The sequence below is a fragment of the Erythrolamprus reginae genome, chromosome 1 (assembly GCF_031021105.1).
Source record: "Erythrolamprus reginae isolate rEryReg1 chromosome 1, rEryReg1.hap1, whole genome shotgun sequence".
In the NCBI taxonomy this organism is placed as follows: Eukaryota; Metazoa; Chordata; class Lepidosauria; order Squamata; family Dipsadidae; genus Erythrolamprus; species Erythrolamprus reginae.
This window is the reverse complement of record NC_091950.1, coordinates 66,193,321-66,211,782: the sequence shown is the minus strand read 5'-3', so window position 1 is coordinate 66,211,782 and position 18,462 is coordinate 66,193,321. Positions and strand designations below refer to the sequence as shown.

The 18,462-nt window shown below is 40.6% G+C and overlaps 2 protein-coding genes across 2 annotated transcripts in view; one reads left to right on the top strand and one right to left on the bottom strand.

Moving 5' to 3' along the window:
* Nucleotides 1-1,485: 1,485 nt before the first annotated feature.
* ALKBH1 (alkB homolog 1, histone H2A dioxygenase) lies at nucleotides 1,486-14,568 on the bottom strand. The gene is made up of 6 exons (XM_070754008.1): nucleotides 14,422-14,568; nucleotides 10,296-10,404; nucleotides 7,714-7,876; nucleotides 4,682-4,772; nucleotides 3,770-3,963; nucleotides 1,486-2,007 (listed from the first exon to the last, which is right to left on the bottom strand). The coding sequence occupies exons 1-6, from the start codon at nucleotides 14,536-14,538 to the stop codon at nucleotides 1,587-1,589; spliced, it is 1,095 nt and encodes a 364-aa protein (XP_070610109.1). The 5' UTR covers nucleotides 14,539-14,568; the 3' UTR covers nucleotides 1,486-1,586.
* The window catches only part of SLIRP (SRA stem-loop interacting RNA binding protein), a 7,040-nt gene continuing 2,894 nt past the window's right edge, over nucleotides 14,317-18,462 (top strand). The window contains exons 1-2 of the mRNA XM_070754018.1: nucleotides 14,317-14,729; nucleotides 17,248-17,306. Coding sequence (XP_070610119.1) covers nucleotides 14,657-14,729; nucleotides 17,248-17,306 — 132 coding nt within the window. The 5' untranslated portion in view covers nucleotides 14,317-14,656. The remainder of the gene's footprint in view (nucleotides 14,730-17,247; nucleotides 17,307-18,462) is intronic.

The following is an 18,462-nucleotide window of genomic DNA, read 5'->3' as shown; positions in this document are numbered from 1 at the left end:
AATAAGACAATTCCCATTAAATGTTTCAAATGTCAAATCTAGACAAGGTGGTAAAATGTGTCCAAAGAAAGTGGTTATGCAAGGTTTTAGACAACTGCACAGTCCTGGCCATGGTTGCAGGCAGGCTTAAGAACACCACGCTATAGGTAGTCCTCAACTTACAACCATTTGTTTAGTGTCTGTTTGAAGTTACAATGGCACTGAAGTAAGTGACTTACAACTGTTTCCACATTTACGACCATTATACAGCATCCCCATGGCCATGTGATCAAAATTTGGAAGCTTGGCAATTGCCTTTGTTTATGGCAGTTGCAATGTCCCGGTGATTGCCTTTTCCAACCTTCTGACAAGCCAAGTCAATGGGGAAGCCAGATTCACTTAACAACCATGTTATTCATTTAACAGCTGCAGTGATTCACTTGACAACAGTAGCAAAGAAGGTCATAAAATGAAGCAAACTCACTTAACTGTCCCACTTAGGAACAGAAATGTTGGGATAATGATCATAAGTTGAGGACTATCTGTATGCAGGTGCTGTAGATCAGTGTTTCCCAACCTTGGCCACTTGAAGATATTTGGACTTCAATTCCCAGGATTCCCCAGCCAGAATTCACTGGCTGGGGAATTCTGGGAGTTGAAGTCCAAATATCTTCAAGTGGCCAAGGTTGGGAAACACTGCTCTAGATGACACAGGGAAACACAGGGAAAATCAATCAGAGAATCATTGCAGGTGAATGTTGACCCAGAAAGGAGCATCCCTGGGGGCAAAGTAAAATATTCATGATAGAAAAGAGATACGGTGGAGTGTCTGAAAGTCACTGCTGTGCTGGGAAGTATCAAAGGCCTTTCAGTTGATATGATGTTGGGGATGGAATATCTATAATTAGGTACCTGCTGGCTGGCATGCTAGCAGCCTTTCAAGTAGCTCAACTGAAACCCCAACCTCCACCCCCAAAACTCAGGCACTATGTGACAGCTAGAACTAAAGAAAGCAGCTGAGAAGCAACCACAAACATCACAGCCAAAGGGAGATGGGTTTTCCTGTGGTGAGGATTGACATAAATTAATCTGCAAAAAGAAGACCAGTCTTTCCAGGGCTGTTGGAAGAAAGTCTTGTCTAGTGATGTGATGTGGAAAGATAAGTTAGCTTTTGTGTAAAGGGGAGTGCTAGTGAGGCCCAGAAGGGTTCCAAACACCCAAAAAAGTGAGGGAACAACTTACTTTGCCAGAGAAGTTCAGAGCTAAGCTGACCATCTGGCATATTCTGGATTATCCAAATCTGCTTAACTGAAGCCTCCTTCCTGATATCTCAAAGCAAATCACAAAAAAGTATTTATAGACTAAGGAATGTTGATTTCTGCAGAGCACCAAAATAACTTAGATCAAAATACATAGATTTTCTATGTGATCTTAACGTGACAGAAACGGCACTGGATTTCCTCACCTCTTCCTTCACTTTGGCTGTGAAGTTCATGTATATACTTATTTTCACAGTTAATAATTTATTTTTTCAAAGGCATATCCAATTTCTTTTACTGTATGCTGGCTTTTGGGGCATCTGAAGTCATGATGAAAAAAAGATGGGCTCATTTATTGGTAATAGGCTTGTGTGTTTTGGTTTCTATATATTTTTCACGATAGTCTGCAGAGAAGGCATTTTGTTTGCTCTCTGTCCTAGTTTCAGTCCGGAAGCTCTGACCTTCAGCTAGTACCTGTCTCACAGTCATATTAATACGGGATGCTTCCAAATATCTGGCACATGTTTGCCAATCGTCATCGGAGCAGGGCTCAATCACAGAGTCTGCAGGAAGGTCAGCAGAGAATGGCTGCTCTAAGGAAGAAGGCAAAGGCTTTCCTTCTAGATTGGGAAGGATCTTGGGAACTGCGTGATACAGTAGGCGGCTGAAACCAGACATTATCATAATGTCTCCGCTATGCATGAACAGGGCCACAGGGGCTTCATCTCGTTTCAATCCTCCCAGCAGAAATATGGATGACTGTCCGAAACTAGAAAATTAATAAAGAAAAACAAAAGATGGTTTAGTATAACTATAGCTACACACAAATATGGGACAACTTAAAAAGGACATTCTCCTTTTAGCAAGCTATTCAAAAGCGTCATTATAATTCAGAATACTGAAACTGAGACATATCAAATTGGGTCTTGCTTTTACAACTACGAGACATATCAAATTGGGTCTTGCTTTTACAAATTGGGTCTTAATTTACTTAGGAGATTGCAAAACAATACCTCTTGAAACTTGTATACCTTACATCATCCCTAAAACCAATCTGTACAGTATAATTTTAAACCTAACAAATTTAACATGTGATGAACTCAATCTGTATAGTCTGGAGGACAGAAGGAAAAGGGGGGACATGATCGAAACATTTAAATATGTTAAAGGGTTAAATAAGGTCCAGGAGGGAAGTGTTTTTAATAGGAAAGTGAACACAAGAACAAGGGGACACAATCTGAAGTTAGTTGGGGGAAAGATCAAAAGCAACATGAGGAAATATTATTTCACTGAAAGAGTAGTAGATCCTTGGAACAAACTTCCAGCAGACGTGGTTGGTAAATCCACAGTAACTGAATTTAAACATGCCTGGGATAAACATAGATCCATCCTAAGATAAAACACAGGAAATAGTATAAGGGCAGACTAGATGGACCATGAGGTCTTTTTCTGCTGTCAGTCTTCTATGTTTCTATGCACATGCATTCACGGTCCCTCAGTGTGTTGGGGAAGTGGACCAGCTGGGTGGGTGTGGCTAGGTTATGTGACTAATTGGACATGGCCCATTTAACAATCCATTAAACAATTAACACAAATTAAAGTAAATAGATAGGCTGAGTTGTATAGTTCATCAATATACAGTGATCCCCTGCTCATTGCGAGGGTTCCGTTCCAGGACCCCCCGCAACGAGCGGGTTTTCGCGAAGTAGCGCTGCGGAAGTAAAAACACCATCTGCGCATGTGCAGATGGTGTTTTTAACTTCCGCAGCGCTAGCGAGGAGCCGAAGATTGGGGGCGGCGCGGGTGTTTTAAAACGTCCCCGCCGACATGGGGGGCTCGCTAGCACCCCCCCGAACCCCCAACCCGGGTTCGGGGGGTGCTAGCGAGCCCCCCATGTCGGCGGGGACGTTTTAAAACACCCGCGCGGCTTTCCAATGAGTCCCGAAGACAAACGCGGAAGTTTGACGTTTGTCTTCGGGACTCATTGGAAAGCTCCGATCGTTTTAAAGCAGGCGCGCCGTTCTCCGCTGACTCCTAAAGCGGGGAAGTTCGCCAGGAGTCAGCGGAGAACGGCGCAACTGTTTTAAAACGATCAGAGCTTTCCAATGAGTCCCGAAGACAAACGTCAAACTTCCGCGTTTGTCTTCGGGACTCATTGGAAAGCCGCGCGGGTGTTTTAAAACGTCCCCGCCGACATGGGGGGCTCGCTAGCACCCCCCCGAACCCAGGTTGGGTATGGTTGTATGTCATAAAATTATGTGAGCAAATAACATATGCCATTGAGAAAAGCAAGATCAAGATCAAATGAAACAAATAAAATGCTACTATTTTAGCTTTCACATATTGTACCTACCCTTTGGCCCTAAGCTCCTGGTTTAAACCATCATTGGTTTGTCTAGTTATTAGCTCTAGAAATGTAGGTCTGCACCTGTCAGAAGAATGTCTGAAATATACATACATACATACATACATACATACATACAGACAGACAGACAGACAGACATACATACAAAAATATTTGCACTGCTTACCTGAATGATAAAAGAGGTGGAGAAAGGTACGGTTCAGATTCATCCACATGAATTCCTAAAGATGAATCAAAGTGATAATAGTTCAGGATTCCTGCTTCTGCTTGGAAGCTGGGAAATCCACAAGCTTTAGCCACTTGCTTTGACAGGAAAGCCAGATCAGATGGGAAAGGAGTATAGCTATCTGATGAATATTTCTAGAAGAGCAAAGAAGTTACAAATAGAATTTTTAAATAACAAAGCCAGCATATAAGAAATGTTTTAAAGTAATTTAAATTGAAGATTAGGTTGCTACCTTTTAATAATCTAAAATGAACTTTAGGTTACTATCTGATTTTAAGTACAGCTTGCCAAAATTATAGAAGAATTATAGAAAATTATACTGCAAATTCAAGTATAACAACTCTCTAAGATAGTAATGCTATAGTAACGCTATAATCTGAAGCAATTTCTCTCTGTGGTAGTTCACAAGGTTATTTAAATGTTTTTAGCCAAAATAGCAATTTTGCAGCTTAACTAATTTAACCAACAGTGACTTAAAGCAACTTCAAAGCATCACTGAATTAAGGTGTACTTTATATGTTTTTTTTTGCCAACAATGCTTAAATGACTTAAGACATATAATTATCAGTTTTTGTAACATCCCATAAGATCACCCCCTCTTTACATTAGCAGGACCCTGAATTTTGTACTTAGAAGATTGGTAACGAAGACCAGACAATAAAAAGCTCAAAGCTGAGTTAACCTTGTCTGTAGCTGGTTGATAAACAATGCTTTTTAAAGTTCAAGTTTATATTCTGATTTTGGGTTTAAAACCCTGGTGTCTGATTGTTGTCCTTGATGCCATACATAGAAAAAATAAAAACAAATATTTGTGTCACATCATTTAGGAAGTTATATTGCTCCCTTGCATACCTTTGTATTCCAGTTATAGTGGTAACCTAGAGTTACCCAGCGCAACTTTTCCAATAAGCTTTTTGGCTGTGATTTACTGGCACTTCTGTTTCTAAAAAGATAAAGAACAACATAATAATAAACAGTTTTAGTTATAAAAAGTTCTGCAAAAGTTTGACATGGAAAAGTTGCTTTATAGGAGAGATGGATGACATAAAAATTAATAAAATGAGATTTCTGATATGGTTCTAAAAAAAGTTGGTCAAAAAAATTAACTTTCATACAGATAGTCGTCCATTTATAGAATAGAATAGAATTCTTTATTGGCCAAGTGGGATTGGACACACAAGGAATTTGTCTTGGTGCTTATGCTTTCAGTGTATATAAAAGAAAATATAGATTTGTCAAGAATCATGTGGTACAACACTTAATGATTGTCATAGGGGTCAAATAAGCAATGAAGAAACAATATTAATAAAAATCTTAGGATACAAGCAACAAGTTACAGTCATTCAATCCTAAGTGGGAGGAAAAGGGTGATAGGAATGATTAGAAAAAACTAGTAGAAATAGAAGTGCAGAGTTAGTAAAAAGTTTGACAGTATTGAGGGAATTATTTGTTTAGTAGAGTGATGGTGTTCAGGAAAAAACTGTTCTTGTGTCTAGTTGTCTTGGTGTGCAGTGCTCTGTAGCGACGTTTTGAGGGTAGAAGTTGAAACAATTTGTGTCCAGGATGTGAGGGGTCAGTAAATATTTTCACTGCCCTCTTTTTGACTCGTGCAGTATACAGGTCCTCCTCAATGGAGGGCAGGTTGGCAGCAATTGTTTTTTCTGCAGTTCTGATTATCCTCTGAAGTCTGTTTCGGTCTTGTTGGGTTGCAGAACCATGACCACAATTGAGCCCAGAATTTCTGTTGCTAAGTGAAATATTTGTTAAGCAAATTTTGCCCCATTTTATTACCTTTCTTGCCAATTGTTAAGTAAATCACTACAGTTGTTAAGTTAGCAACATGGGTTTTTTTTTGCAAAAATGGAATGCAGCGAGTTTGGGAGGCCTACAGAGTTCTCCTGGGGGCTGGGGGAAGGCAAAAATGCTGTTTTTGCAAAAGAAACAATCAATTTGTCACCCATTTTCTTTCACAAAAACGGGGGAATTTTTGCCTTCCTCCAGGAGCACTCTGCAGGCCTCCAAACCCTCTGCGCACTCTTTTGTGAAAAATGAGCCAATTTTTCGCAAAAATTGGATGCTTGGGCGAGGCTTCGGAAGGCCAAAAATGGCTGTATTCAGTGTATAATATGCACTGACATTTCCACCCTCTTTTGAGGGGGAGGGAAGATGTGTCCGATATACGAAAAATACAGTATATCAGCATACTGATGTTGATGCTCTCTGACCCAGTGGATAACCTCTTCCAGTGGATTCATGTAGATTTTAAAAATGAGAGAATGTAAAGTTCTGAAGTGTTCCACAAAGCAAGGGTCCAGGATTAGACTGATCTCACCACCCATTTTGACTGGAACTAATGATTTATCCTGGGCTACTGGTGACTGATTCATGTGGGGCATGAAATTCCTGGTGGAATTTGCCCTTTGACTGCCAGATATTTGCTGGGGAACAAATTTTGCCTTCTGTAATTGTGCCTGCTGCTAGATCAAAAGGATCTACTCATGATTGTTTATGATTTAGTTAGCCCCCAATTGGATTGTGGAATATATTGTACAGGAGCTACCCTTGAAAACTATCAGGAAACTTGGTTCAGAATGCAGTGGCTCAACCAATTAAGGGTATTTCTTATTATGCCCATACAATATCTCCACATTATAAGCTACTGGCTTCCCATAGACTTCCAGGTGCAATTTTTCAATTTTAAAAATATTTAAAAGTTCAACATAAAAATATGAGGCAGAAGGAATAGTAGGTGTATCAGTACCTTCAGATGGGCAATCATACAGATAGTTCTTGCCTACTAAATCCTCATTTAACGGCCATTCTAAGCTACTATGGGGTAAAAGCTTTGTGGCCAATGTTCAATTTACAATTGTCACAGCATCCTGCAATCACCTGACCACCATTGTGTGCTGAACAACAGGTTTACAATCAGCAGAGTTCATGGAGAAGTAAAAATTGTAAGTCATTGCCATATGATGTTTCATTCAACAATCATGGTGATTTGCTTAACAACTGAATGGGAAATTATGGATTGTAAGCTTGTTATTATCCCACAATTTTCTGCTTAGCAAGGTAGTTGCCAATTCCAATTGTGATTGCTAAGCAAGGACATGCAAATGTCAGATAGCTAGAAAGCTAGACAGACCTTCTCCATTCCGTATCCTGCAAAATGGGCTTCTTAAAAAGGCTCTCTTCCACAAGATTCGATAGATCCATAGAACTTGGTAACATCAAAATACAGTTTATGACTTCCGGAGAAGGCAAATTGAAGGCAGTTATGTTGAAAGTGGAACAAGCAACTATAAAGAATGAAGAGCCAGTGAATAGATTGGCTCCTTATAATTCCACTCTGGACAAGGAAAGGATTTGAAATTGCCCCCAAGTGCTCCAGACATTTGCTTCTTGTGTTGAGACTGAAAGACAGTGGGGATTTATAACTCTGAGACAAGGGAATAACAGCCTTCTTCCTCAGACCATGTTAGGCACCTTTAAGAACGTTGGATTTGCAAACTTCCTTTTCTAATCAGTTATACATTGCTCCTTAATTTTTTTTTTTTTAGTTATTCAGAACTTTTGGATTGACAAAAGTCTGAAGACATCAAGTGAGCTGCTTTCAATCCTCAGCAAGAGAAGACTGAATACAGATGACATCGATTTTTAGCAACTGACTCATAGGGATTAAAAGTAGCCTCAGTTTACAAGAAAAGAACCAAAAACCTACAACACGGTGTCAAACTCAATTGCATCATGTGATATATCACAACATTTTTTTTGCCTTTGCAGAGCTGGGTGTGTATGTGAGCGATGCATATGGCCCGTAGGCTGCCAGTTTGACACCCCCAGTTTGACAAAATTTATTATGAGTTAACCCAGACATAACTTACCGAAGCTGAAATTTGCTCTTCCCCCAGATATCAGCAGTTTCTTCAGAAGACATATGCATATCCAAATTGCATATATTAGGTTTCTGGATATATTTTTTTAGACATTGCTTCACCCAATGGCACTGGGAGCCCGGAAGAAAGGGATTGTTAATATATATAAATCCTAGATAAAAATAAAAATGGATGAAAAAGAAAAAAATGTAGATGAGGTCTGCCTCCGACACTTAAATTATGAACACAGAAAAAAACAGAAAGAACAGGGAAAAAAATCCAAGCACAGAAAAATGCAAACCCAACAAACCAAATACCCAACACCACACCACCACTCCACCACAACCTTAACTACTACCCCAACCACAAGGACCTACCAAATCAACCACTGACATCTCCACTATAGTCAAAGACACCATCGAGCCTGAGCAAAAACGTCATAATGCAACATCAGCAACCATCATACGCAAACCATTTCCCCTGAAGATATCATCAAAGTTTCCAGAGATGGCCCTGAGCACAAGAATAACAACGGCTCGGTGACCCCCTCCCCCCCGATTCTGTAGAGTGGTTTGTAAAAATTAATCCAGGAAACAACAATTTATCTACACTATAAACTCCATTGCCAAAAACAATGCCAATCACAACAAACTTAGATCCAGACCCTATCTCTATTACAACGCATCCACTCCTGTGAACTCCGCACAGAACTGAACAGATGACTAGATCTAGGTGAACCAAACTACATAGATTACTGTGCTGAACACATCAAAAACAATACTCGCAGTCCATCCCACAACATCCCACCTGCCATCCCCCAACAACAAATCAACAGCCCATACAACACCAACCAAGACTAGGAAAGCGCGTCCCTTAATTCCTCAATCCAATCCAATGCTAATCTCAAATGCAAACTAATCAATGCAAGAAGCATAATTAACAATATGTCTGAATTCCTACTACTATTAAACGCTTACACCTTTGACATTATTTTTATCTGTGAAACATAGCTAAATGCATCCCTCCCTGACTCCATCATCACAGCAGGAAACTACCTTGTCATCCGGTCCGACCATGAAACCTGCAGAGGAGGTGTAGTAGCCATATTCTACAAAAAGACACTAAACCTAAAAAATATCCAAGTTACACATGATCTCATCCTTCCCAAAACCATCACCGGTGATCTATCCTTAAATGCCGCACTTCGCTTATCACTTTGTTACAGAGCCCCAGACTACAACATCACACTTGCAAACAAATTAACCTTACTGCTAGCGTGGGCAGCCTTCTGCCCATAACCCCTTATCTTTCTTGGAGACCTCAATCTACCTCACATTAACTGGACCCTAAATGAATGCACGACTGAACCCATCCATACAACCCTACATAACGCTGTCACCAATCTGGGACTCGACCAATTAGTAACAAACAAACTACACTCAACAACTGCCTCCACCTCATATTCTGCAACAGCAAAAGTGCAATTTATGGGCTACAAATAAAAGAACCCTTTTCCAATCGTGACCACAGCATGATAGACTTCAACCTCAATTTACACCATTGCAAGAATCACCTTAACAATGGGATAACCAGCATAACCAAGAAAAACAAACTATCCATATCAATAAGGAAGCTACAAACTTTGTAAATAACAAATTCAAGGACTTGAGACCAATCCCACCACTAAAAGGACCCAACCACAAAGAATGCTACAATGAAACAGTCAAAGCTAACCTCTTGAACATATTATTTGGCTCAGTCTTTGTAAACAGCAATGACTTCCAAAGTTGTTATCCTAATCTTACGTAGCTTCTTCTTCAGTAATATCACATTACTAACCAGAGCTTACAAAACTTTTGCCAGACCAATCCTTGAATACAGATCATCTGTCTGTAACCCACACTAATGTATTTGGACACAAATACATTAGAAAGTCTCCAGAGATATTTTACAAGAAGAGCCCTGCACTCTTCTACTCGCAACAGAATATCTTACACAACCAGATTTGAAATCCTAGGCTTAGAAAGCTGAGAACTATGTCGCTTTCGACACAACCTAAGCATAGCTTATGAAATCAACTGCTACAACGTCCTTCTTGTCAGCGACTACTTCAGCTTCAACCACAACAATACACAAGCACACAAACCGTTCCAAACTTGACTGTAGAAAATATGACTTCAGCAACCAAATAGCTAATGCCTGGAACTCACTACTAGACTCTGTAGTTTTGTTACCAAACCCTCAAAACTTTACCCTTAGACTATCCACTGTTGATCTTACCCAATTCCTAAGAGGTCAGTAAAGAGTGTGCCTAAGTGCACCAGTGTCCCAATTTTCTCTCTTATTTGTACCCATGTTATGTATAGCACTATATCTATGTATACTACCAATATATACCTGACAAAATAAATACCGTACATAAAATAAAAAGTATTATAACATGTCTCTTTAAAAAATGTTGCATACATTATCAGTCATTCTACCGACTAAATTTAGATTTTATTATTTATTTATTTATTTATTTATCAGATTTGTATACCGCCCCTCTCCGCAGACTCGTATGTATGCTGAGATATTCAAAATATGCTCACCTGGATAATTATGTAGACCATAAGCTTTCCATTGGGTAACTGGATGTAATCCTGCCCTGTAGGCATCTTGATCACTTACTGAGGTTACCTTCAGAGGATAGGTGATCACCTAGTTAAAAAAAAATCCTTGAATATCAGATAGCCAGAAAGATATCCATAGATTCTTATTGAAAAGATAGTTAACCAGAAGTTGTAAATACTACCAACTCTACCCATTCCTCAGAGTGGTAAAGAAATGTAGCAATAACTTTGATAAAGAAAAGCCTTTAAGTGAAGTGAAATGGCAACTCAGCCTGGAAAAATGGAAAGCATGAGAAATTCAAAATAACCTGCCTTGATTGTTTGATGTACAATGAGGCAAAAAAAAACCTTGACAGGCTGTCAAAATTCTATTGCAAAGATTAGGTAACATACCTGGAATCTTTCTGGTGTCTCTTTCTACGTGATTTCACAACCATGAAATCAATCTTATATTTGTATATATATTTATATTTGTACCAAATAATTCGAGTTTGGTATAGCACCAGGCTACAAACTGAGACATTGTGAGCTCTAATACCAGCTGGGTTATTGCCAGGCACTGTATCAGCCTTAGAAAGAAGGCAATGACAAACCACTGCCAAAACCTTGGCAGGAAGACTGCAGGAACTGTCAGTCACCAAGAGTCAAGTTACTCAAAGGCTTACTTTATTTAAAATATCTCTAATGTCCCAGTAATGCATGATTACTACTTGGATTCTGAATGCTTGTAGCACCCCCCCCCCTCCAAACACATATGCCACAATTTATATTTTGTGATAGGCCAGTGTTCCACTCTGAATGGGATAAAACTTGACAGGCTGTCAAAATTTTATTGCAAAGATTAGGTAGCATACCTGGAATCATTGTTCTCTGTAAGCCGCGCGCGTGCGCACGCGCCCCCCAAAATACCCCCGCACGCCCTTTTCCACGGGCGCGCGCTCCCCATCCTTCTGCCAGCCCACGGGGGGTGGGGGTGGGGAAGTGCCGGCGGCAGTAGAAGGGAAGGGAGCCACGGCCGCCCCTGCCTCCCCTCGGAGCCTCCGGCCCCCTCGCGCTCCTGGCCTCTCGGCCCTGCCCCCCGCCCGCCCGATCCGCCCCCTCTCCTCCTCCGCCGCCTCTTGTCTTGGAGCGCGACTTCCCCCACGGCGGTGGCAGCTGCGGCTTCTCGGGTCGAAAGCGCTGCCAGCCAGGGGGCTGCGAGAGAGGGCTTTCTCCGTGCGCTTCGGGAATGCCCGCCCCGCCCCTCTCGCAGCCCCTTCGCTGGGAGCGCTTTCGTCCCAGACTTCCAGCAAGGGGGCTGCAGTAGAGGTAGGGCAGGCGTTCCCGAAGCGCTCGGAGAAAGCGCTCTCGCAGCCCCCTCGCCGTCGATGCCTTCGTTCCGGAGCTCCGCCTCACAGCTGATCACCCTGCCGCCGCCCCATGGCTACTGCCCAATGCTGCTGCTGATAGAAAGAGAGAAGGGGGGGGGAGAGAGAGATAGCAAGAGAGAGAAGAGAAAGAAAGCAAGAGAGAGAGAGAAAGAAAACAAGAGAGAAAGAGAGAGAGATATGAAAGGGGAGGAGAGAGATAGCAAGAGAGAGAAGAGAAAGAAAGCAATAGAGAGAAAGAAAACAAGAGATAAAGAGAGAAAGAGAGAGAGATGAAAGGGGGGAGAGATAGCAAGAGAGAGAAGAGAAAGAGATAGAAAGAAAGAGTGAGAGAGAAAGAAAGCAATAGAGAGAGAGAAAGAAAACGAGAGAGAGAAAGAGCAAGAGGGGGAGAGAGAAAGAGAGAGAAATGACTCTTGATTTAAAGCATATGGTAAAAAGCACCCAAATAATAACAGAGAAAAAACCCCCCAGCCATTTGTGTGTGTGTTATTGGAAATGGTTCAAGAGTTCACACACACACACAAGGGGGGAGGAGGCAGGGATGGAAAAAGAGGAGAAGATAGTAATAAAATAGATTTTGGTTTTGTTTTATTATTATTTTCTTTTAATAAAAAAAGAAGGGAATTTTTTTCTTCTCTCTCTCTCTCTCTCTCTCTCTCTCTCTCTATCTATCTATCTAATCTATCTATGCCGCCCAGTCCCAAAGGGACTGTCGCTCAGACACTATACTTTTCCGCCCACACCGGAAAAAAATTAGAGGGAACATTGCCTGGAATCTTTCTAGTGTCTCTTTCTATATGATTTCACAACCATGAAATCAATCTTATATTTGTATGTATAATAGATAAACATACCACTCGTGCAGATGCATGATTTTAACTTAAATTAGAAATTATACTAGAGAATAAGTAAGTAGTCCTATAACCCAGGGTGTCAAACTCACATTGTCATGGGGTTCTCACATGATGTACCAGGATTTCCCCTTCATTAAATCAGGCAGAGGTATGGCCAGCACATGACATATCTGGCTTGCAGGCCGGGAGTTTGACAGCCCTGCTATAACCAAAACAGTTTAATTTCTATTTCAGAAAATCTGTTGGGAGAGCTGTATTTTCTGCATTCATTACTTTATTAATTGAAGACTAATCCACCTGTCCAAGAACTGGTTCAAAGTCAGAGAACAATACTTAGTAGTAATTTTAAAAATGTTATTGTTATTTAATCAAAGGGATCTTTTGTTATTGTAGACAGGACCTAATCCTTATCAGACTGCAAATATCAGGTATATAAATCATTTCCTCTTCAGCAGATAAATTCTATCACGTTTCCTTGAAAATAAGACCCTGTTTTATATATTTTTTTAACCCTGAAATAAGTGCTTGGCCTTATTGCCATGCATTCAAAAAGCCCAATTGGGCTTATTACCAGGGGATGTCTTATTTTGGGGGAACCTATCTTGAGAAAATAATGGGATCAGGATACAAAAAGAAATATGCAGGATTATTTCTGATAATCCAAAACTTGTGTTTTTTAAAAAAGAATAAGAACATGTATATGTTATCCAGCTAACTAGTAGGGAAATTTATGTTTTTAATTAAAAAAAAAATCTCATATGGTGTAGTAGTTTCTGTGTTATGTTCCATACCCTTTTTTTGGAATTGGTTACTGATCTCTCATAATTTTCATTAGAAGTCAAAGATCATGAAAGGAAGCACATCTTCTATGGACAGCATTATAGTACAAGAATAGTATATAAGCCAATGTTTACAATACTAATCTCTCTTCAGACTAAAAAATATAATAGCACAAGGATAAAATTATCTATGGAGCATACATTAAAACAAAAATTTAGTTCTGTTTGATCAGAGTAATAACTAGGGTTTATATGTCCACCAGAAGGCTAGGATCCCAGCAGTTCTTGAACACAAGGCGCTCATTTTGTTGTTTCATCTAATGTTACTCAAGTGGGTTTAGATTTCAAAGTTTCATTTGAAACTTGGTTTCACAGAACAATGAGATGGGTTGGAACATGGACTGACAGGCAGCAATTGGCTCCAAACCCCCAAGTTTCTGTACGTTAAATTAAAATGAAAGGTCAATTAAAAACTGATCTTCCTTTTCGTTTTAACCGTTGCGTCATACTATTAAAAAATATGCCGAGTTTTGAACCAGCTACGTTATCAGGCAAACATTATCCTACCGTGATACTTTAAAATATCGATTATGTTAACTATAACATGATTTTTATCCTCAAGGCAGCCACTGTGAAACTATGGATCCCTAAACTTGGCAACTTTTAAGGCTTGTGGACTTCAACTCCCAGAATTCTCCAGCAGCGTAGCAGGCTGGAGAATTCCGGGAGTTGAAGTCCATTTAGCAAGTTCAAATACGGTCAATACAGTACTTTGCTTAATGCTGCACCGGGAAAGCGGGGTGGAGTTTGTGAGGGAATATCTTTAGAAACTGTAGAACAGAAAATATCAGCTGGTCAGAATTGTTCAAGCAAGTCTTTTCCCTGCCATGGATGTTTCACTGTCAAATGGGAGACCTTCCTCAGATTGTTTACTACGAAGCTTTTTGCGCCCACATACACGCCGGGAACTTTACGGCGCTGAATGAGGAAAAAACGTGCAGCGGAAAAGGGGAGGTTCTCTCAAAAAGGAAGACTTTCCTGGCGTCTTCCCGGCAGGAGCCGGCGGGCAGGGCGAAGGGGTGGAGGGCTCCCTTCGACTTACCTGAGTGCCCGTTGCTTTGGAGAAATCAATCACCCCGCTAGGATCCGACCCCTCCCATCGCCGATAGAAACGAAAGAGCCGGCGGAAGGCATCTTCTTCCCGCGTGGCCGCCGCCATCTTAGCTTCAAGGCGTGACCTGGCACGCGCTCTCCGGCGAAGCGGCGGAAAGCCGACCCTCCCATTGGCTGGAGAAAACTGCCTCGGCCGGGCAAGGTCGTTCTCTTCATTTTTTAAGATGGCAGCCAGAGGGGTTTCTCGGCGTGCCTTCGAGGTCTTCGTGAGGCGAATACCCTGGAACGTGGAGGAAAGTGAGTGGGAGAAGATGCGTTTTCTGATTATGATTAAGGATCCCCCCCCTTCGCGTGTGCTTTTAAGGGGCTGAAGCTTTTGCTCCGCCAAAGGGTTAGGGAGTAAATCCCCGAGGCGACTCTCTTGCTGAGCACGGGATTCCAATTGATTTCCTGTGAAAATGCCGAAGCGGATTCCCAGCCGACATCTTCCTTGCCAATTCTTCTTATGCCAATTTCCCTTGGTCTGGGATCTCTTGTGTTCTTAATCCAGGTGCCAACTGGATGGCGCCGGTTAGGCAAGAATGGCGCTGATAAGCCCACGTGAAAGTTTTTAGTGTGGCGGTGTGTGCTGTATACCGGGGATATATAGCGTAAATATTGTTGTATTTATTTATTATCATTTATATTTATTAACACTTACTCGGAACTGCCTATACTATATAGAGACGTTACATAACAGCTCTTAAGTCTTTGGTTAGGACTTGAACTCTTAAGTGTTTACCAGTACCAGACTGTGAATCGAATTGAAGATAAAATCAATAATAATAAATAAATAATAGAATAGCAATAGTATTTAGACTTATATACTGCCTCACAGTTCTTTACAGCCCTGTCTAAGCGGTTTACAGGGAGTAAGCATATTGGCCTCAACAATCTGGGTCCTCATTTTACCGACCTTGGAAGGATGGAAGGCTGAGTCAACCTTGAGTCTACTGAGGTTCGATCTGCCAAACTGCTGCAGAAATAGCTTGCAGTACTGCACTCTAAGCCCTGTGTCTCAGAGGCTCTGGAAACTAATTAAAGAGAGAAGCAACCTAGAAATTTTCTAATGGTGAGAAGGCTTAAACAGCGGAATGACTTGCCTCCAGAAGTTGTGAGTGCTTCATGGCTGCAGGTTTTAAAGAAATGACTGGATAGCCACTTGTCAGAAATGGTATAAAGCTGTGATGACAAACCTATGGCACATGTGCCACAGATGGCACGTGGAGCCATATCTGAGGGCACTAGAGGCATTGTCTTATGTCAGCTCCAGCACACATGTGCGTGCTGGCCAGCTGATTTTCTCCCTCCCGGAGGGCAGGAGGAGGCCATTTTCTCCCTCCTGAAGCCTTGGGAGGGCAAAAGATGCCCCAAGAGCCTACTGGCAGTCTGGAGGCTTCAGTGAGGCCTGCATGCATGCATGCATGGGGGCAGTGCAGGGTGGGTGTGTATGTGCATGCATAGGGAGCATTGCATTATGGCTGTGGGTACACGTGCATATGTATGCTATTTTGCACGCGCACACCTTTTTGGCACCCAGCAAAAAAAGATTTGCCGTTACTGGTACAGGATCTCTTGCTTGAGGGGCCTAGACTGGAAGACCTCCAAGATCCTTTCCACCTCTTCGGTTATTCTGTTGTTGTTCTGGCCACAAAGGAGTTGTTGCCAATATTGTGTAGTTTCCTGTACAGATTTGCAAGGTAGAAGAGAAGTAATGTAGACTATTCAGCCATGGGTAGTGTTCTTGTTTGGATTTTATGTACAATAATTCTGGAATAAATGGACATGATATAAAGATTAGAATCTAGATATATCTAGAATGTTAATTGTAGACAACTGTGCAAAGTGATACTTCACTATATGAACCCAGAAGGGTTAGGTTTTTTTTATTCTACCGGTAAGTAAATTGTGTGGCCTCAGTCAATAGATTTTATGGTTAATTTGGACTTGAATCTGTATTTTTCCTCTACTGTGTAGATTATGCTTGTTTTTTTAAAAAATAACCCTTAAATAACATTGGCCATAGAGCTATTACTGTACTAGACAGTTTAAAAATTAATCAAATGTATAATTTTGTGAATGCTAGTTTGGGCATATGTTTTGAGCAATTGGAGGATGTGGTTTCCCAAAAAACTAATTGCCATTGCTGTTTGCTGTATTCTATAGAGATTCTCAGTCATCCAGGTCATGGTTGTTCCAAAGGTGCTTTTCAGGAGGCAACTGGACTTTCTTGGTTTTTCTTTAAAGACATTTCGCTTCTCTTCCAAAAAGCTTCAACTCTGACTGGATGATGGGGAATGGAAGGATTTATATTCCTTACAGGCCTTTGTCTGTGTCCTCAGGGTCGCCTGAGTAGTGCAAGTGGGTGGGGAACCTTCTTGGCTGCAGGGTGTTTTCTGCTCAATGTCTCTATGCTGTTGAAGATAGGTGCAGGCTGTTAAGGATGAGTCTCTGTTGTCTGCATCTCAAACTGAAGTGCAAATGGTTCCTGTAGTTTGCAATCCCTGTTTGCTGTACTGTATTGTAGAACTTTTTGAAATTTGAAGACAGACATTCCGAATAGCATCAAGCAGTTGAGTTTAGTCACCCATTTCCAGTCAAATGCATGTAATATATTATAATCACAAGAGATTGTGAGAAATTTAGAGTGATAAGCCCTGCTCCTTAGGAGGTCATTTCTGAGCCCATCCATCAATTGAGAAAATGGCTAATAAAAATGAGTTTGCTCCTCTGAAATGTAATACTTCAAATGATATCTCCTGCCTTTTTTTTAAAGGTGAACTACGACAATATTTTAATCAATTTGGACCGGTGAAGAAATGCATCATGCCATTTGTAAGTATCATGGTCATTAAATGATTTATCCAATGTAAAAATACTCAAATTGTATTTGATCAATGTTATTGTTGGTAAACAAACAAACAAACAAACAAACAAACAAACAAACAAACAGGTAAGTGGATAGGCATGACATTTATGAAAGTTTTCTGGCAGTTTTCTTTTAGTGTGTTGTGCTTTATAGGGCAATGTTTCTTAAAGTACCTCCTGGGTTCCCAAAATCAAAGCTGTTTGCAAATTTATGTTGAAAATAATCCAGTATTAAAATCCCATCAAACAACTGAGAAGAGGTAATGGCCTGAACTGGTCAACTTTTATTTTTTTTATTATGGAAGATAAATATCCATATAAACAAAAGCTTTTTTGGAGTCCTCCATAATTTTTAAAATTGGAAGGGATCCTGAAAGGAAAAAGGTTTTAAGAAAACTCCTTGAGGTTATTTTAATGTAAGTGGTTAAAAGTTTGGGAATTCTTTAAAACTCCTTAATCTGTCAGCTACAATGTGGGGCAAACAATGTGGGGCAAACTTCATCCATGGAATGAGGTCATCAAGGACTTTAACATCATGTATTTATTGAATACATAAAACCCACATTCATAGATATCTATTGATCAGTTTGGAGCTATTTGGACCATGAGATTTTGCTTCTGTGCATGTGCAGGAAGCAAAAAAAGCCCAAAAATTCTAAAAAAAAAAAAAAAAGATGGCGACACGCAACGGACTGGACTGGTGAAGATGGCACCGGAGCCATCACGGGCAAATTGCGCAATCGGGCCACTACTAGAACAGTGCACCCTAGCACAACAACTAAGAACCCACAACTGATTCACTATCATAAACATGTTAATTAATAGCAAAGGTTAAAACAATTAGTTTGTTTTATGGAGAGGATCATTTAAGCTCACATCACTCTATTTTTCAATTTCATCTGACTTCTGAAAAGAGCGAATTATTCTAATTTACATTTTCCAACTGTCAGTAAGAATATTGCCTTAGTTTGTTCAGTGGACATGCTTCAACATTTGTTTCGTTCATTTAATCAGAATTTCCTATTTGAAGAAATCTTATTCAAGCACTGACAACATTGTAGGTCATCATGCTGCAAGCTTATGGATAAGGATTCATAAATTTTTCATCACTACTGTATTTTCC